General features: G+C 34.5%; 1 protein-coding gene across 5 annotated transcripts in view; it reads left to right on the forward strand.

Annotated features, from left to right (window-relative positions):
* Positions 1–1,920: 1,920 nt before the first annotated feature.
* The window catches only part of LOC132116368 (ankyrin repeat and fibronectin type-III domain-containing protein 1-like), an 83,741-nt gene continuing 67,103 nt past the window's right edge, over positions 1,921–18,558 (forward strand). Inside the window, exons 1-5 of one of the 5 annotated variants that reach the window (XM_059525183.1) lie at positions 1,921–2,148; positions 3,619–3,736; positions 6,185–6,235; positions 13,052–13,230; positions 14,986–15,191. In XM_059525183.1, coding sequence (XP_059381166.1) covers positions 6,186–6,235; positions 13,052–13,230; positions 14,986–15,191 — 435 coding nt within the window. In that variant the 5' untranslated portion in view covers positions 1,921–2,148; positions 3,619–3,736; position 6,185. Of the gene's footprint in view, positions 2,149–3,618; positions 3,737–4,046; positions 4,138–6,184; positions 6,236–10,153; positions 10,659–13,051; positions 13,231–14,985; positions 15,192–18,558 lie in introns of those variants that run through there. The other 4 variants (XM_059525182.1, XM_059525184.1, XM_059525181.1 and 1 more) reach the window with 4 other exon arrangements.

The following is an 18,558-nucleotide window of genomic DNA, read 5'->3' on the forward strand; positions in this document are numbered from 1 at the left end:
AAATAAGGTCTAAGGTTTCTTGCTTTGTTAATGGATGCATGCCATTCTTATTAGAGCAAGCATATATAATTATAATCATAATTCTAAACAAATATTAAGGCTTATTTGCAAGTTATAGATTAAATATATAGTTTAGAGAGAGACAAAAAATGTTAAAAGTCCTTAGTTTAGTTCAGTTTGATTATATTGGAATGAAATATCTATTTAAATGATAAGACAGAGAATAATTAGTAATAGAGTCATAAAATAATAACATAATGCAGATAAATTTTGGTGCAGTGATACTTCAAAGGACTTTGTAGCTATTAATCCAGCGGCCAGTTGCATAAACACAGTGTGTTAAGACTTTGTCTTGAGAACTAGACCAATTAGCAGTTAAATCAGTCTTTTCAGATTCAGATTAGAGCATTTTATGTAACTGATTTTTAAAGAGTCTTGCAGAAAAAAAAGATTTATGCAAAGAAAGCAGTTTATGCAACTGGCACCAAATCTTGGGGTTGTGGGGGAACAAAAGAAAACCCAAACTTCCCAGTTTCAGTGGCATTTGCCATATATTCACAACAGTCTGTTCTTATAGCAGCATGTGAACAGATTTAATCCCAGTAATTCTGTGTCACCCGCTGCATTTGTGCTTGTATAATATATGTTTCAGGAAATACTACATGTGCCAGGAGTTTGGGCTTCTCCCTCCAGTATTTTTGGATTGTTTCCTATTTTGGGGTTCACTCATATTTTCCCTCTGTAAAATATAAATAATAGTATTTATATAAGTCTATTTTGAACCTAGGAACTTTAAAAATCACATTTTGAATGTACTGTTAATGTGTGCCATATGCCATTTTAAATCATATTTTTTTTACAGAATATTTAATATACAAAACTTCAGATTTGGAATATATTTTGAAATATCTGATGTTTGTTTGTTTGTTAGGTTGTGATGAAAAATAACTAGATAAAGTCTACTTTTCAAGAATTCTATAAGTGCCTTTAATTGAATAATTGGCCATATTTCTAGGGCCTGTCATTAAATGATAATAATTAAAACCCTCCCTTAATTTGGATGAACGTGTTCTTTTTGTTATGAATCGAAACTCGTTTGAACGTGTCACATCTAATTAAAATAAGCCGAGACATGACAAAAAAAAAAAAAAAATTCATCTCGGGAGGAGCGAGAGAGACGCGGGACATAGGCCTACATATATATCTCGTGAGACACACACTGCTTGAGTTTTAAATCCCACAGAAATAAATTAAACACCTGGAACTGCAGGTAAACTTACAGTGCGCACGCCGTGGGCGTGGCTTAATGGACCAGGCTCGATCCTTATTGGTCAGGTACGATCGGTCTATTAAACAATCATCAGACTAAATAATTTTAAATAATTTTCTAAGTGTACGTTCTATTAAGTTAAAGCCTGTTAAAGGTAGTATTATCAAGACCGTCGATTTCTAATAATATAATAACACATAAACACTAGTACCTACATAATATATTAAACATAGCGGAATATAATAAACATTTAATATTAATAGACAAATCCAAATACATTTAAGACAGTTATCTTCTTTGTTTTTGTAAATAAAAATAACGTGTTTCATAACAAGATTAAATATTAAGACACAAGCCGATGACGTCGTCACGTGATGCCTGTTACTTTTCGCAGCTCAGTTCAGAATGCGCTAGATTTAAAAAATATTTTAGCTTTTTGACTGCTAGATATAACGATTGTTTTTGCAGTGAATCATCATTTAGACATAATAAAAAAAATAAAAAAAATTTAATAATAATAATTTAAACGAATGCACTTTTAAGTCTCAAAAAACTAAAATCATCGGGATCTCTGTGTGATGAATGAGCGGCCGCGCGCCCCTGCAGGAAGAGAAATGTGGTGTCACAAAGGAAACTGTTATTATTAGTAACATAAGTAACATTTGATGCCCAAAATGTAGCCTCGGTAAGCAGTTCACTGTTTAGAGATACAGACAACAAGTGAGTGGACAATTAGATCTCAGAGAGACCGGTGCTTTGTGTTTTCGTCGATTAAATCAGAAGAGACTCAAAAGCGATGAGAGGAATATCAGAACTGAGACTCTGGAGGAGTTAAAACTTTCGGAGTTTGGGAACTCAGCGACTTCTTTGTGTTGAAGGTACGCGTGTGTTTATCAGACACTCACTTGACTGACTGTGTTTGTTGCTCTCGACTGTGGGTTGTGTGTCACTGAACTGAAGATGGTTAAGTTTGTTTATTTGGTTTGGGATTTGAGCAGGTTTTTGTTTTGCGCGCTCATGTTCAGCGGTTGTCATGGCGATCAGATGTCGCTTTAAGTTCACATTTCCAGACAGACACCGAAACAAATTGAGTTAATTCAAGAAAACTTAAAAAAAGAAAACAAATTTTGAGGTTTTTTTTTGTTAGTGCTGAGTTTTGTGTTTTAATATCAGTAAGAATGCGTGTGTGTGTATTTATGTATGTATGAGTGTGTGTGTGTGTATGTGTATATATATATATAGATATTCATGTTTAAATATATAATATTTTTATTCATGTTTAAATTATATATATACACACACACATATATATAAATATATATATATACACACACATATATATATATATATATATATATACATATTAATGTATGTGTTTGATTAATATATATGTTTTTGATTAAATGACGAGTGATTCTCAAGTATTTTCATTGCATGTTGGAATGTGTCTGAATTCATATTAATTATTAGTGTAAGTATGATTGTTATTATTAGGTTACAATTTTTAAAACACTTCTCAAGTATTTTATATCATGCATATCAATCACAAATATTAATGAATTTTCTTGTTACTCCATTTGACTGATTGGACAAAATGTGCCTTTTCACGAAAGGCCAAATTATGCTTTCTTTCTTTCTTTCTTTCTTTCTTTCTGTTTAATGAACTCTCTCGTGTTGTCAAGATCATATTTCATGATTTTCTTGTCATATGACATCAAAATGGCTTGATGATATCACCCATTTAACATAATTTGTGGAAAAGTTTAACATATCAAAATGACTTAAAGTTCAGAAACTGAAAACATGTTCATCATGTTCAATACATTTTATTCTTGGTGGTGCACTTCATTTTCCATGTCTTTATTGTAATGCATTTAATGTATTTTAACAAAGAACAAAAAAGCAAACAAACATGTAGTTGACTTACTAGATCTAGACTACAAATGGGCGTCGTGTCATTGAACCGCATGTAAACACAACAGTTCATAGAAGTCAGAAATCATAAAAGTCTATGATGTTCCTATTTATAAAAAGTAAACACAGAGTGTGTGTGTGTGTTTGGGCGAGTGTGAGGAAGTCTGATGGTAAGGTGTGTCCTGTATACAGCAGGGTCAGGAAAAGGATGCTTACACACACACACACACACACACACACGCACACACACCACATTATTATATGCCCATAGTGGCTAAAGGAAAGGGCCTCTATTGTTGCTTGTGAGTTTGTGAACAGATGGATCCCAAAGTGTGTGTGTGAGTGGGAGATGTTTGGATTGAGATGCATTTGTCCAGTTCCACAGGAAATGAGCTGCTATGAAGTGTGTCATTTCCCCCGTTCATTCTGTTCAGCTTGTGAATCATTACATGGATGGTGAAGTGGACTCTCTTATTTCCCGCTGACGTTCAGAGAAGTGAGTCAGAGGCGCGGGGAAGGTGAGCGTTGAGGGTGGTTGTGATGAGCTGTCAGGTGGGTGACTCACAGGAATGACATTATCCAGTAAATATCAGCGGAAGGTTAACGCGGTTGATGGCTTGATCGAAAGATTTGCAAAGCATATGATGATGAAGTTGCAGTCATGCCAGGAGCATCTGTTCACGTCGAGCTGCGACTCTGTTTGAACTTGTAGAGACGCTGGAATACGACGGCTGGCGGCTTATGTAGGGCTTACGTTGAACACACACACACACACACACACACACACACACACACACACACACACACACACACACACACACACACACACACACACACACACACACATGATGCAACATCCAGGATGTGAGATTTCCTACCAGAAAAGCATGCATGATCATACAAAGCTGTTTACTTTGGAAGCCTGTTTCTGCCACAGGATAAAAAATAAAAAGGTAATTGCGACTTAGGCCTAAAAAAAAAAAAAAGTTTGGTTCCGGTTGGTTGTCAGTTGAGGTCATTGGTCGGTAGGGATTTTTTTATTTTTTTTTATTTTTTATTTTTTTCTCCAGTGGCAGTTTTACACACACACAAACGCGCGCTGATTTTAAATGTGTGTACCGGTACTTTTACGACAGTGATTCTGTATTCCCGTTTAAAGTCTGTTGTTGCCATAGACACGCAAAACGCACACACACACACAAAAAGCCTTCGCGGGAGTTTGACAGGCGATCTCATAGTAGATTAACATGGAGGATTTGAACTTGAAAAACGGAGTGTACAGACATCTTTTTGTAGTCAAACAACATTCTTTGTTATGTTCATTTATGTGGTTTATTTGATTTTGATGCTATAAATTAACTAGAAGCAAGAGACGATCAGTTAGTTTTAAAAAATGACCACATTTGAAAGGTGAAATAACCAAATGAGACTTTGTTTCATATTAAAAGTAAGCTGGTAATGTTAATGTCCTGTCTGTCAGCATGTTGTCAGTGCCCTCTCTGTTCTGCGATATATTGTTGACTCCCCCCCCCCCCCCCGTGTTTCTCTTAATGTTACGATTTCCAAACCTTAAGTTATAGCTCACTTTAGGAATTGACAGTTAAAGGGTTTTGATGCAATACTTAATGGTTTTTAACGGATTACTTAAGTGTAAAACAGCATTTAAAGGAAACTGTAATTTAATTAACGGTGTGTGAAAGACCGTTCTTCCCCAGTCTCATAAAATAAATTTGGGTCGCACATAAATTGACAGGGTCGGTCGGAAACCGGAACCAAACAATTTTTTTTTAGGCCTTATGTCTCACAGTTCAGACTTTTTCAGATTTGACACTTTGTCACTATTCTGACTTTCATTACATCTTAATTATTAGATTATATCGCAATTCTTATTTTTTTCTCTGAATTCTGTTTACAACTCGCAGTTTATCTTTTCGCATTAAAGAAGTAATTGCAATTTTTCTTAAAAAAGTTCTTATTTCTTGATTTTTACTCTGTAGTTTACATCTCGCAGTTGTTTCTTTGCAATAAAAATGGTAATTGTGACTTTATCTCACACCCACAGTTTAGTTTTTTTTCAGAATTGTAAGACAACCAAAATTTTCACTTTCTCACAATTCTGAGTTGACATTTTGCAGTAAAATTATAACCTTTTTTACTTTCTCGCAATTCTGATTTTTTTCTGAGTTGTGAGTTTACATATTGAAATTCTGAGATTGTATCTTAAATTCTCTTTTCTCTGAATTCAGTTAACATCTTGCAATTCAATGTTCTGATTTTATCTCAGAATTTCGATTTCAAGTTTTAATCTCACATTTTTTATTTTTTACTCCGAATTTGTAATTTACATAAATCCAATAAGGTTTTGCAAAACAGTAATTGACATTTTTTTATCTCACAATTCTGACTTTTTCTCTATGAACTGCAAGTCTATTTCTCTCAATTGGGAATTTATATCTCTTAAATCTGCATTTATATCTCACAATTTGTAGTTTTTATTTTGTAAATTAGATTTTGTTTTCTCTGAATTCTTTGTTTCTCAAAAAAAAAAAGTCTGAGAATTGCACATTTATATCTTGCAATTCTATATCTATATTTCACAATTCTGAATTTATATCTTGCAATTCAGGAATTTCTTCTCAGAATTTGTGAGAAAAATTCTTAATCTGTGACATAGAAACACAGAATTTTAAGGAAAAATGTCAAAATTGTGAGAAAAAAGTTGCAATTACGTTCTAACATTTTTTTAGTAAAGAAGTTTCTATAGTTTCCTATACTAAAGGTTCATGTGTTTGAATTCATCATCTTTCCCAGATGAGACTATCCAGTGTAATCAGCAGTGCTCCTGATGATCAGCAGAGTTGTGTTTTTTCAGGTTGATTAGATTGGAAAAACAAACTAATTGGTTACAAACAACATTTAAAGGTGAAGAGGAACAGCTCTAGTGATGATTCCTCTTTTCCTGTGTGAAATCCTAACCGTGTGTGTCTGTGTTTCTCTCAGGATGTTCGCAGGCTGTTATGCTGATGTATTCAGTACGGACACGCTAATGGAGTAAGTCCTCATGTTTTGCATTTTATTAACACACACACATCAATATTCATCATGTTTAAAAGCCCTAAAGACAGGCCTTGATGTTCTGTGCTTTTAGACAACTATTCAGACGCCTATAAATCAGCATGTATTTGGCCATGTTGAGATGATCAGAATTTGCGAATATTAACCCTAAAAAATATCAACTGAGTTAAACTGAACATGTGGACAACTCTAACCCATATGGGAAGTTTGGGTTGGTGAGATTTGTAATGTTTTTAAGAGTCTCTTCTGTTCACCAAAGATGCATTTATTTACAATACCAATTGAATTCAATTCAATAACAATGGTTATATTATGAAATATTATTACAATTTAAAATAGCTGTTTTCTGTGTAAAATGTAATTTATTTCTGTGATGCACAGCTGTACTTTCAGCATCATTCCTCCAGTCTTCAGTGTCACATGATTTCAATTTTGAAAACAGTTGTGCTGCTTCATAATTTTGTGGAAATATTTTTCAGGAGTTTTTGATTAGTACATTAATTTGAAATAAATGTGTAATCTTTTAAATGTCTTTATTCTCACTTTAGATCTAATTAATGAGTTCTTGCTGAATAAAAGTATTAATTTATTTAAAAAAATTATATATTTGGACCCTAAACTTTGATTGGTAGTATACATTTAACTTTTTTCTATGTTATGTTTATTTTAATGCCTTATTTCACTAAATTGGTTTAAAACAGACATAATATTTTTTATTATATTGGTTAATTATCATGCATAACCGAAACATGCAAAAACAGGCATTTTTTCTTTGATTTTCTCCAACTTAAGTAAATATTTAGAACCTTTACTGAGTCGCCTAATTAAGCTCGAATGTATTGTTGCACAATTGATGAACAGTGGTGAAAATAATTCTGTTCAACAGGAAGTGCTAATGTCATTTTGCTGAAATGATGCACGCACTTCCTTTGGGCATCACAGTCCCAGACTGAGTGTCATCTCATTAGTGTTTGATTTTATAACCCATCATGTCTATAAAGGGAAACACTTCTGGCGTCACTCGATGAGGCACAGCGTTTCGAGAGTTGAAGCTGGTTAAAGGTGACAATATTGGCTTTAGCTCCTCCTACCACTCATTCATCATCACACCCACTGCAGCCCATTTGTAGATTCAGTGTAGGTGTTAGGTATACAATATAAAGGAATTGTTCACTCGAAAATGAAAATTTGTTTAAAATGTACTCACTCTCAGGTCATGCAGGATGCAGAAGAGTTTGTTTCTTCATCAGATTTGGAGAAATGTATAATTGCATCACTTGCTCACCAATGGATGCTCTGCAGTGAATGGGTGCCGTCAGAAGGAGAATCCAAACAACTGAAAAAAACGTCACAATAATCCACAAGTAATTCACATCACTCCAGTCCACCAATTTATATCTTGTGAATCCAAAAGCAGTGTGTTTGTAAGAAACAAATCCATCAAGATATTTTAACTACAAACCATTAAAACCTCTAAAATCCTGTAGTCTTCTATAGTAATGCTTTCTCAAGTGAAAAGCTGTCTTCTCTGAATATAGTGAGAAATATGTACAGATCAATTAATTGTGTTTTTTATCAGCTGTTTGGACTCTCATTCTGACGGCACCCATTCACTGCAGAGCAAAACCACCAGCATCAATGATCTGTGATTTAAAAACAACATACTGGCTCGTCCAGTGTGTGTAAGACACTAGAGGGCAATGTTCCATCTTCGTCTGTGTCTCTTTTGAAACAGCATAATACAATAGTGTTATTACTGTTTTTGTAGTATATAGTATTAATGGTGTGCTCAGGAAGGGGCAGAAACTGTGTGAACATTTTCTGTATGCAGAGAATAAACATGCAGTCATTGAAGTCATCAGTCAAAATGCTTATATGGAGGTCATGCACTAATATTTAAAAGGTTTTTTGTTACAGTTATTCCTCCACATATTTATTAATTTCAGTGGCCAGTGATGTCATGTTTTTTAAATTGCAGTGAAAACAGTGGCTAGTTTAGTCCCTTCCCAAACTCATGCCATTGGTCAAGTGCTCGTCGTGATGCTTAGACAAGCATAATATCATATGAAATATCATTTTCCTTTTGCACAGGGTTGGATGTTTGATAGTGGAGAGTCAGGTTAGCACGCTAACAAACACAAAATATGATCACAGCTGTGTTATGAAGCTGTATTGATCGCAGCAGTCAGGTCATGACACATGTGCTATTTTTGATGTTTCTCCCAAAGGCAGCAGATATCACCATCATCATCTCTATTGTTGTTACCAGCATGGGTTTTTTAAAGCGAGATGTATGACACATGCTCAGAGCCATTGTCTGTGATGTTCACACATTTCTATTTTGTGCGCTCATGAACTCGCGTGATGCTTTTAATGCAAATATCCATCTAATTCCTAGTTTACAAATTCATATAACCTGATGCATTGCAAGCTATTTCATGCTGTATTGTCCATTTCATGGATACTACTGTCTGAGGTCAGTGAGTCTCTTCTGCTCACCAAGGCTGGGTTTATTTTTTTAAAAATTCAGTAAAAACTGTAATTTTATGAAATATTTTTACAATTTAAAATGGCTGTTTTTATGTGAAAATATTGTAAAATGTAATTTATTCTTGAGATCCTATGCAGAATTTTCAGCATAATAACTCCAGTCTTCAGTGTCTCATGATCTTCAGAAATCATTCTAATATGCTGATTTATTACTCAACAAACATTTCTGATTATTATCAGTGTTGAAAACAGTTGTGCTGCTTCACATTTTTGTGGACATGTTTTTTTTCTGGATTTTTTGATTAATACATTAATTTGAAATAAAAGTGTAACATTTTAACATTGGTGAATATTTTTGAAAAAAAACCCATAAAACATTTTTCAGGATTTTTTTATGGATAGGAATTTCAAAAGAACAGCACTTGAAAATATGAAATAGAAATATCTTGTAACACTGTAAATGTATTTACTTTCGCTTTTGATCAATTTAATGCATCCTCCTCGCTGAATGAAAGTATTAATGTTATAAATGCTAGTGTATATATGATTTTTAGTGAGGTTACACAGAAATGGAAATTGTCATCACCCCTTTTCACTTTTCACTAATCTTCATGCAATTTAAAAGAAATTATACTGAATCTGTTTTAATTGAGTCATATTCTGTATGTTTGTAAAAAATAATGACAGAATATTAATTTTGGGGGATCTGTCTATTAAAATGACTGAAACTGCATTGGAAATGAAAACCTTCATACTGTCAGTAAGCAAGAGTCTTGCAATGAAGTCACGCAGACCTGGCTTAAATGAATCCATATTGATTGGGCTTTGCTTTGATGCGTTTCATTGCGTTTTCTTTGATAGTTTGCTTGATTTCACTCCGTCAATTAGCATGACCTGCATATACATTCTGTTACATCCATCCCCACCATATTTAGCTTCTATCAGGAGAGCAAAACCGCAGACAGCAGCAGAAGCGAGATGCTGCGGAGAGGAAAATATGCTGGACACAGTTGCATGCTAGAACACAATTTATTCTCAGTGAGAGCGGCGGACACAACCCTTTTAATTTACTTTTAATTTAATTTAATTTTAATTTACTTTCAATATCCAGCCAAGAAGTTAAAGAAAAAAGGGATGCAATAGATGAACTGGAGCACAAAATGACAAGAAATGCTCTCCTGTCCTCAGCCAGTATTGATTTTATGAACTCCACTCTCTTGAAGTGCAGCCCAGGCTGCCGTCTTTATCAAAGCAGGATTCACACACACACACACACACACACACACACACACACGCACACACACACACACACACACACACACACACACACACACACAAACAAACCAAGATGCGTCGTTCTGAATGCAGAACAGTTGGCAAAAATCACTCGTTCCAGCAGCGTTACTGCCTTTCTCTGATTGATTTTTCATCTTTACTCATTCATTTTTTGCTCCTCCTCTGCTCTAGATCATATTAGTTCTTTCAGAGCGTTCGGCACGCATTTATGAGACCGAGAGAGAGAGAGAAAGAGAGAGCCAGAGAGAGGCTGAGTGAGAGCGAGAGATGCAGGATGCTGATGTTGTTGCCGCAGCACTGATGATGCTCCGGAGGGAGAATGCTGAAAGAAAACACTAAACTCGCTCGCGTCCGTCTCCTTGCATCTCTCTCGCGACCAACTGCTGCTGCTCCGCGCTCACTGCTGTTTCTGTGGGGATGTGAGTGAAGGAATATGACACAGCCGCTCGTGGAATAACAGCAGAACGCGGACGCACACGCACGGGAGGGACAGAATGGCAAGTTTTGGGAAACTTACGGATTACTTTAACCGCCGGCGTTCCAGGGATGAGCTCATGGCTCGGAGGGACGGCCGTCGCAGTGGCAGTTACTGCTGCACAGTAGCCGAGGCCAGGTACTCCAAAATCACAGCGCGGTTTGAGAGTGTGTGTTCTGTGTGTGCATGGATGCATATGTGTCCTGCTGCCTGAGATTTCAGACTTTTATATTGAAAATGACAGGTGTGATTGGTTAATACTATAGTGCTATGCTGATATATAACATGTCTCATGTGGCATTACCTTAAAACAAGACAAGCACATTCAAGAATCAGTCATAAATACAGAGGATAATCAAGACTTCAAGGACAATCGGAGATGTCTTTCTTTTGGCTAACAGTGTTTGATGTGTGTGTGTAGTGTGTCCTGGAGGGTTAAAGTGCGGTCAGTTCACCTGGATGGGGCAGAAATCATCTGGTCAGTGTGCGGACAGAGCAGGGTGGGATGAGAGAAATGAGCAGCCAATGAAAGGAGAGAATTTAGATGGAGGGGACAGACAGGGAACTGATTGGCCGGGATAGGACTGACTCATTTTAATGTTGTTGTCATCAACCTTTGAAAAGGTGTAAATAGATCAGATCTGTGAATGTAGTCTGCTGTCTTTGTCTTTATTGCTCAGGTTTTTATGATACATTATAGAGCTGTAAATGTGAATGGATGTGGAGCAGCTCAGTTCATATTGAAATCTTTTATTTTTGAACACATACTTTACTGTCTTGGCAAATCTAAGCAAAAATTTAGACATTTTTGAGATCTGATCTGATCTGAAACTTACGTGTGAGATTATTGGAGCTTTTTTTTCAGGAGAAATATCTGAGACGCAGAAGATGTAGAGGGATGAACATTATGAAATCATTTACTCATCCTCATGTTGTTCCTAATTTGATTAGAGATTTTATTTTTATATTTGCTATATTTGCTTTTATTTATATTTATTATAGTTTTTGTAATTTTTTGTGTGCCTTTGTCATTATTATTAATTATATATAAAAAAATCTATTTAGATTTAATTTATATTTATTCAAGATTTAGTTTTAGAAATTTCAGGACTTCAACTTTTTATTTCAGTATTTGACCAAAGTAATATTTAAGTTCATCTTTCTTTAATTTGAAAACTAAATACTGCCAAATAAAGCATTACTGTACAATTTTAATAATATATAATTTCTCACATTACTGCATTCAATTCTATTAATAAGAATATTGCGTAAAAATCTGCCAATTTTTTAAATGCTTAAGTTTACATTTTTAATCTAATATTTTTGCTTTATTTTTTAGCTTTATTTCAATTAAAAATATATTTTTAGCTTTAAGTTTTACTTGACAGTAACAAATCTGCAGGTTCTGTCATTTTAAAGTCTGTGCTCTGTAAGAACATGTAACAAGTGAAACATGGTATAAAATTAGAAAACAATGTAGGTCAGGATTTGTTTTTCTCCGTTGATTTGATGCTGGGATCATAAAAACTCAAGCCAGGTGTTTGCAGGGCAGAATTTGGAAAAACACTGATGTCAACCAAAGCGAGAAACTATTTCAGAGCAAGTTATTACATTTTGACAAAAGATTACAAAGACCAACATTATTTTCCAGTTTAATTTGGAATTACATACACCAATGAATCACAAAAAGATTGGGAACATTTATTTAAAAAAATCTGCTCTAGTATTTAACTTCTTTCTTTATTAAACTCATTAGTGAATATTAATTAAATCACATTTTCTTTACTACTACAAATTTAATTCAAGTCCATAAGATCTGGATGCATTTGTAACATTTGTCAGTTTTGCGTAGCCAGTGCATTATTTATTAAATAAACAGTTTAACTAAGCTTGTCTAATGATGGGAAAACATATGTAGCCTTTAATATTTGATCAATAGTGAAGTATATTTATTGGCCCAGACCTCGATCAAACTCTCTGCAGCTGCTGTTCACATCTGCGCTGCCTGTGGCTTTCCGTCACTTCTGTGTTTCACTCGTTTTTGGAATGTTTTGTAGTGAGATTATTGTATCTGGACTTTATAAAATACAGAACATCTTCTGTTTGCGCTGTAGCTTTGATTTACTCCAGTGTTTTGGATGGAAATCGCGTTGCATAACCTGACGCCTGTTGAGATCACAGACAGACGGCATCACATTGTGCTGTAGAATTTCCTCGTGCAGTTAAATTCGCTGCTCCGTCATTGCCAGACACTCACACGTGAATGTAGCCAAATCTCTACATGCTGTTACTCTTCATTTTGCACGCTTGAAAAATAATGTTTTTAAAATTATTGTAACCTTACCGACAGACCAATATAAATATGTTCATGTAATGCATGCATGCATGCATTTAAATACACATCCACACACATGCATACAATGTAAAGTGTTGTTTATTTTTATTATTGAGTTTATTTATGCATGCATTTTAATGAATGGGACTGTGATTGAATATTGATGTATTATTGGTTCTGATTGTTTGTGCTCCAGGTCTTTGGAGCGACGGCTACAGAGGCCTCTCTTGGCCAAATCCAGGACATTACCCAGCATCCCTCAGTCCCCAGCCGCCGTCCGTGTGCAGCAGTCAGAGAACGTTTGTGAACGTCAGCGGCGCCCGCGTGTTCCCTCCAGCCCTGGTGGTCTTGAAGCATGTACCCTTCCTCCTGCAGGTATTGTGTGTGTGTGTGTGTGTGTGTTTGTGTTTATTTCAACTGCACAGCCGTGATGGTAAAACATATTTTACTGAACTCTGCTCTTGATTTTATTAAAGCTCTGTTCTTGGGTGTATCTCATGGAAAGCTCACATTTCACCAAATCATTTCTTCTGAATTAAGTACATTTAAATTTAGTTTTCAATGTTTTTATTTCCCTAAAAAAAGTAGTCCAGTACCTATTTTTGTAAGTTCTTAAAAAAAAATTCATTATAAATATTCTATTCATTGTACATTATAAATTAATCATTCTATTTTAAGTAAAAGTCTATAAAATAATTACATTTATTCTTAATGTTGATTCCCATTTTACATTCAAAACAGTTACTGTAATATCTTGATTTGGCTAATTAAATCAGCATTAAAGTTAGTAAATCAAATACTACTATATTAAACAAATAATGTAGAATTTAAATATTATATTAATTTTCACATTACAATAATATCTAATATACTATAATATTCATATGTTTTGCATTACAGAAATGTGAATTTAGAACTAAAAGTGTCATGAAAATGTCAATATATTATAATTAAAATCTTTTTTGAGATTTCTTTCTTTTGATTTTAGGATGCTTTTGATTTAGAAATTTTGAATGGACTTTTATTTATATATTTTTAGTTTTAATAATTGTATGTGCTTTTGTAATTCTTATTAGATTTTCTAAATAAATATATATTTGCTTTAATATATTTTTATTTCACTTTTTGCATTGGTAGCAATTTTAGTACTTTAACTTTAGTTAGTTGCCAAAATAAAAGTACAATTACATTTTTTTTAACAAATAGCAAACAATTTTTTTAAGTTTTAGTTAACAATAGAAACACTGTCAATTCTATTATTTTTTGTTTTACAGTGATAAGAATTAATAGCTAAAATTGTCATGAAAACGTCAATGCAGAAATTCTTATTGTTCCAAAAATGGCTTTGATGAAAGTTTTTTCTTCATGCAAAACATAATTTTTTAGTTTTTTTCTTTTGATTTTTAAATGCACAACTATCCATCAGTTGCTCTATTGAGCAAAAATAAAAATGTGATTAAAACATCAGCGAGCGAGAGAGAGGCTGAATTGATAGAATTGGCAGTGTAGTTGTGAATGGACGACGTCTGGAACGGGAAGCGTCCACGCGGCACATTCCATTCACAACATGTGTGAGCTTTACTCCATGTGTGATTGTTTAGCGCGTCTGCACGTACTCCATATTTACTTCAGCCCGCTCCACTTGGCCAAATCCCCCCTCTCTCTTTCTTGCGCTTTTCTCCTCGATTCTCACAGCTGAGCTGCTCTTGTGTAAAGCTTCTGTGAAGGATTTTTTCACTGTCTCTCAAATGTTAAAACTAAAGTCTTTGGCTTCCTCCCCATTCTAGTTGCTTAGCAACCATAATCGCCAACAGAGGAGCATGCTGCCGTTTCAATACACACACATACACACATCGAATCCCAGCTGTCTCCCTCAGCGTGTTTGACGTGCTCATTATGTTGGGATCATGCCAAATGAGGGCCGTAATATCTGGTAGAAACTCTGACCCAGATTTGACTGACTCAAGTCTAATAAACATGAGTAACTCTGTTCCAGCGGCCTGACAGCTCCCTAACATCCTCATCTGAGAGTCACAGATCTAGCTGGCTGCCTGGGAATATCCAGCGGCGAAATAAGGTTAAATACGGCGTGTGTGATGTCTCAGTGATGTGTGATCTGTCCATCCTCAGGCGAGATGTGGCGGCTGGAAGATGAAAATGAGGCTGTTGACCCGCGGCCGCGCTCTCAGTCACCCTTCTCACATTTCCGGCGGCGGGCGGCGTATCTGAGGAAAAGCATCTCGGCCGATGATCACCTGGGAGAGGCGGAGTTTGAAGCTGCACAGCCGGAGGGGAGGAGCTTCGCCGATCCCAAAGTCAAACTGAAGAGGAAGTTTGTGAGTAGAAATACCCATATATCACCCAGAAATAAACATGTGGTCTTTATTTACTCAACCTCATGTTGTTCAAACTCTATGTATTTAAGTGCTCAAAAGTCATTTTATGCAAACTGGTGCAAGAATTTGAAATTCGAAAATACAATCGCAAATGATATTTTAGACTTGGACTAAGTCATTTTTGCTCACCATGGGTGCATTTATTTGATCTAAAAAATTAACTAAAATATCATTCCAGTTTTAACTGTTTGACTGTTTTCTTTCTTTATCATAGTTTAAAATGTAATTTATTTTGGTGATAAATTTCTTTTTTCATTACTCCAGTCTTTAGTGTCACATGATCCTTCAGAAATCATTTTAATCTGCTAAAATGCATAAATGTAAAATATGCTGATTTGCTGCTTAAGAGACATTTCTGATTAGTATCAGTCAGTGTTAAAAAAGTGTTTTTTTGCTGTCTAACATTTTTGTGGAAACTGTGATACACTACTTTGTAAGTTTAGCATAAGTAAAAAACAAGAAATTAATACTTTTATTTGTCAAGAACACATTAAATGCATCAAAAGTGACAGTAAAGACATTGGCAAAATATTTCTGTATAAAATAAATGCTGTTCTTTTGAACTTTCTGTTCATCAAAGACTCAAAAAAAATAGCTTGTTTACCACAAATATATAAATATTTTCAGCATTGATAATAATAATAACAATCATTTTTTATAATTGAGAACCAATAATAAGTTATAATATTTGAACAGCAAATCCTCATATCAGAATGATTTCTGAAGATCATGTGACACTGAAGACTGGAGGAATGATGCTGAAAATACAGCTGCGCATCACAGAAATAAATTACAGTTTACAATATATTCAAAGAGAAAACCATTCTTTTAAAAGGTAATAATATTTCAAATTTTTACAGTTTTTATTGCGGTTTTAATCAAATAAATGCAGCTTTCGTGAGCAGAAGAAGCTTATATTAAATACATGAAGGAACAAAGAACAGAATTTTCATTTTTGGCCGAAGTAATTCCCTAAAGTTGTGTTTCAAAATGCACACAGAGGGTTTTGTATGAATATTTAATGTAGTGTGTATAATAGCAAGAAAGGCGAGCCCTCATTACCTGCCTGCGGCGTGTAATAGAGGCTCAGGTGTTCGAATGCAACCTGACATGTCTTCAGAAAGCTGGAGTGTGTGTGGGTTTCACTGCCAGGATGGGCTCTTCTCTGGACCTAATGAGTCGTCTGTGTTTAGGGGTAAGACGGCTGTGTGTGCTTAAATGTCTAAGCTTCCTTAATATTGTATAACTAAGCTGGTTAAGGGACTAGACTCATTTTTTAGCGATATATTGAACGCAGCCTTTCTGCATGGTAAGTGATAGATAACAGATAATTATAAGCTTTTGCACAAGAGCATCATAGTCATCACATAAATGGTAATGTACAGGCTGTGTATAAGAAACAGAAATGTATTGTTGCAAACGGTCAATTTATTAGAAAAGCATTTTAGAAAAGAGATGGTTAGATTGATTGAGAAGTTGAATGAGTAGTCCACTACTCATGTGTTTTCTAAGCCCTTCTCCTCCTGAATCATTCATTTTCAGCCATTGTACAGTAAGCAGATTATTTCGTTTTTCCTGTACTGGTTTAATGGTTTAATAATTTTCACTTCGCTGACGCATTCAGAAACGGTTCCAGGGTTGCAGAACACTTTATTTTCAGGCAGCTTAGTTGTTGCAGTATTTGTAGAAATAAACAGCGCTTTGGCTGTCGGCCAACAACTGCCGGCTTAAAGTCAGAGATTTGTTGGAGAAAATGCCGGGAAAAGTGTTTTGCTGTACATTAGCCTCCCGTGTGAATGGCCTGCTAGATGATTGTACACACTCTTAGTGAACTTGTTCTGCTCGATCTGTATGTGGAGATAAATGACAGCAGAGGATGTTTGAATAATTCATTATGGATTTTCATGGCAGGTATTTGTCATATATTAATCAGATGTTTTATTAAATGCACGGACGGTGATGCAGTAAGGCTGGACTTGTTTCTGAATTACACATTTCTAGAGCACATGCATAGCCTATAGTATGTATTTCAAAGTTGTGTTTGCATGGGAAATAGTGCTAAGAAAATCATGATAATTGTTATGTTTAATGGTGATTCATGACTGTGATAAAATTCGGCAATGATACTTTACAGTTCTCATGCATCCAGGTTGGATTAAAATGTATTTGTTTCTTACAAATACTTCATGTCCAAGTCATATTTCACCCCATAATTACAATAAAAATATTTGAATACATATTTGTACTTTTTTTTTAATGTTTTGCATAAAGGTAGTGTTATTTTAAAATGTATTAATGTTTTTAAATAACTTTTTTTTAAGTAATTTTGTTATGTTTTTGTCCTTTTTTTCTGTTTAACTTTTCTTTTTATTTCAATTTAGAAATTTTACTACTTCAACTTGAACTCATTTAATTTTAGTTAGTTGCTGAGACAACATTTCTAATTGTTAGACGAAAAACAAAAAAAATCTTTCATTTCATATTTTACCTTTATTTCAGTTAATAAAAACTGTTTTTGGATCTTCCTTTATTCGGTTTTAGTCTAATTAAATTCTTCTTGAAAACTTATTGTAAAATTATCTTTTTTTATGAAATCAGCATAAAGGTACAAGAGTACAACATATAAATACTACCATACTTTATAATTTTTTTTTTATTTTTTTATTATAATTGCCCTAAAAGTCTCTCTCTCACACTCACACATATATTTATATTTATATATTTATTTTGGGGGAGAAATAAGACCTGGACATGTTTTTATCAGGTTTCATGAGATTGTCTGTTAAAAGGTTCATCATACACAAATAAAACATTCTTAAAATAAGCCTAATTAATCTTATCGTGAAATGCATTTTTAATGATAATATTGGTTTAATTCAGAGGGGTTTTTTTCCTTTTTTTTTCTCAAGGGTAATGTTTGTGGATTCAGTTTTATGAGAGAGTAATTTTCTCAGTACATTTAGTGCAGGATTTTCAGAGGTCATTGAGTGTGTGTGTGTGTGTGTGTGTGTGTGTGTAGTTGTGTAAGCGGAGCTCTAGATGGCAGTGCTGAATAGGCACAAACTCTCTCTGTCAGTCGGTCTTTAAATATTGAACTGAACTCAAGATCATCACAGGCCTTCATTAAGAACACAAACACTTGCTGAACATTCACAGAAACTACAAATGCACAGAAGACGAGCATCACTGATAGGAGCAGAAAGAAAAATCTAGAAGAAACGGTGAAGTTAAGAGTGTCATCTCTTTTGTTTGTGCTGTTTTCTTCAAAGGCACACACACACACACACACACACTCAAAAGGCAAAAG

This window comes from Carassius carassius, chromosome 35 (assembly GCF_963082965.1).
Source record: "Carassius carassius chromosome 35, fCarCar2.1, whole genome shotgun sequence".
NCBI classification, from domain to species: domain Eukaryota; kingdom Metazoa; phylum Chordata; class Actinopteri; order Cypriniformes; family Cyprinidae; genus Carassius; species Carassius carassius.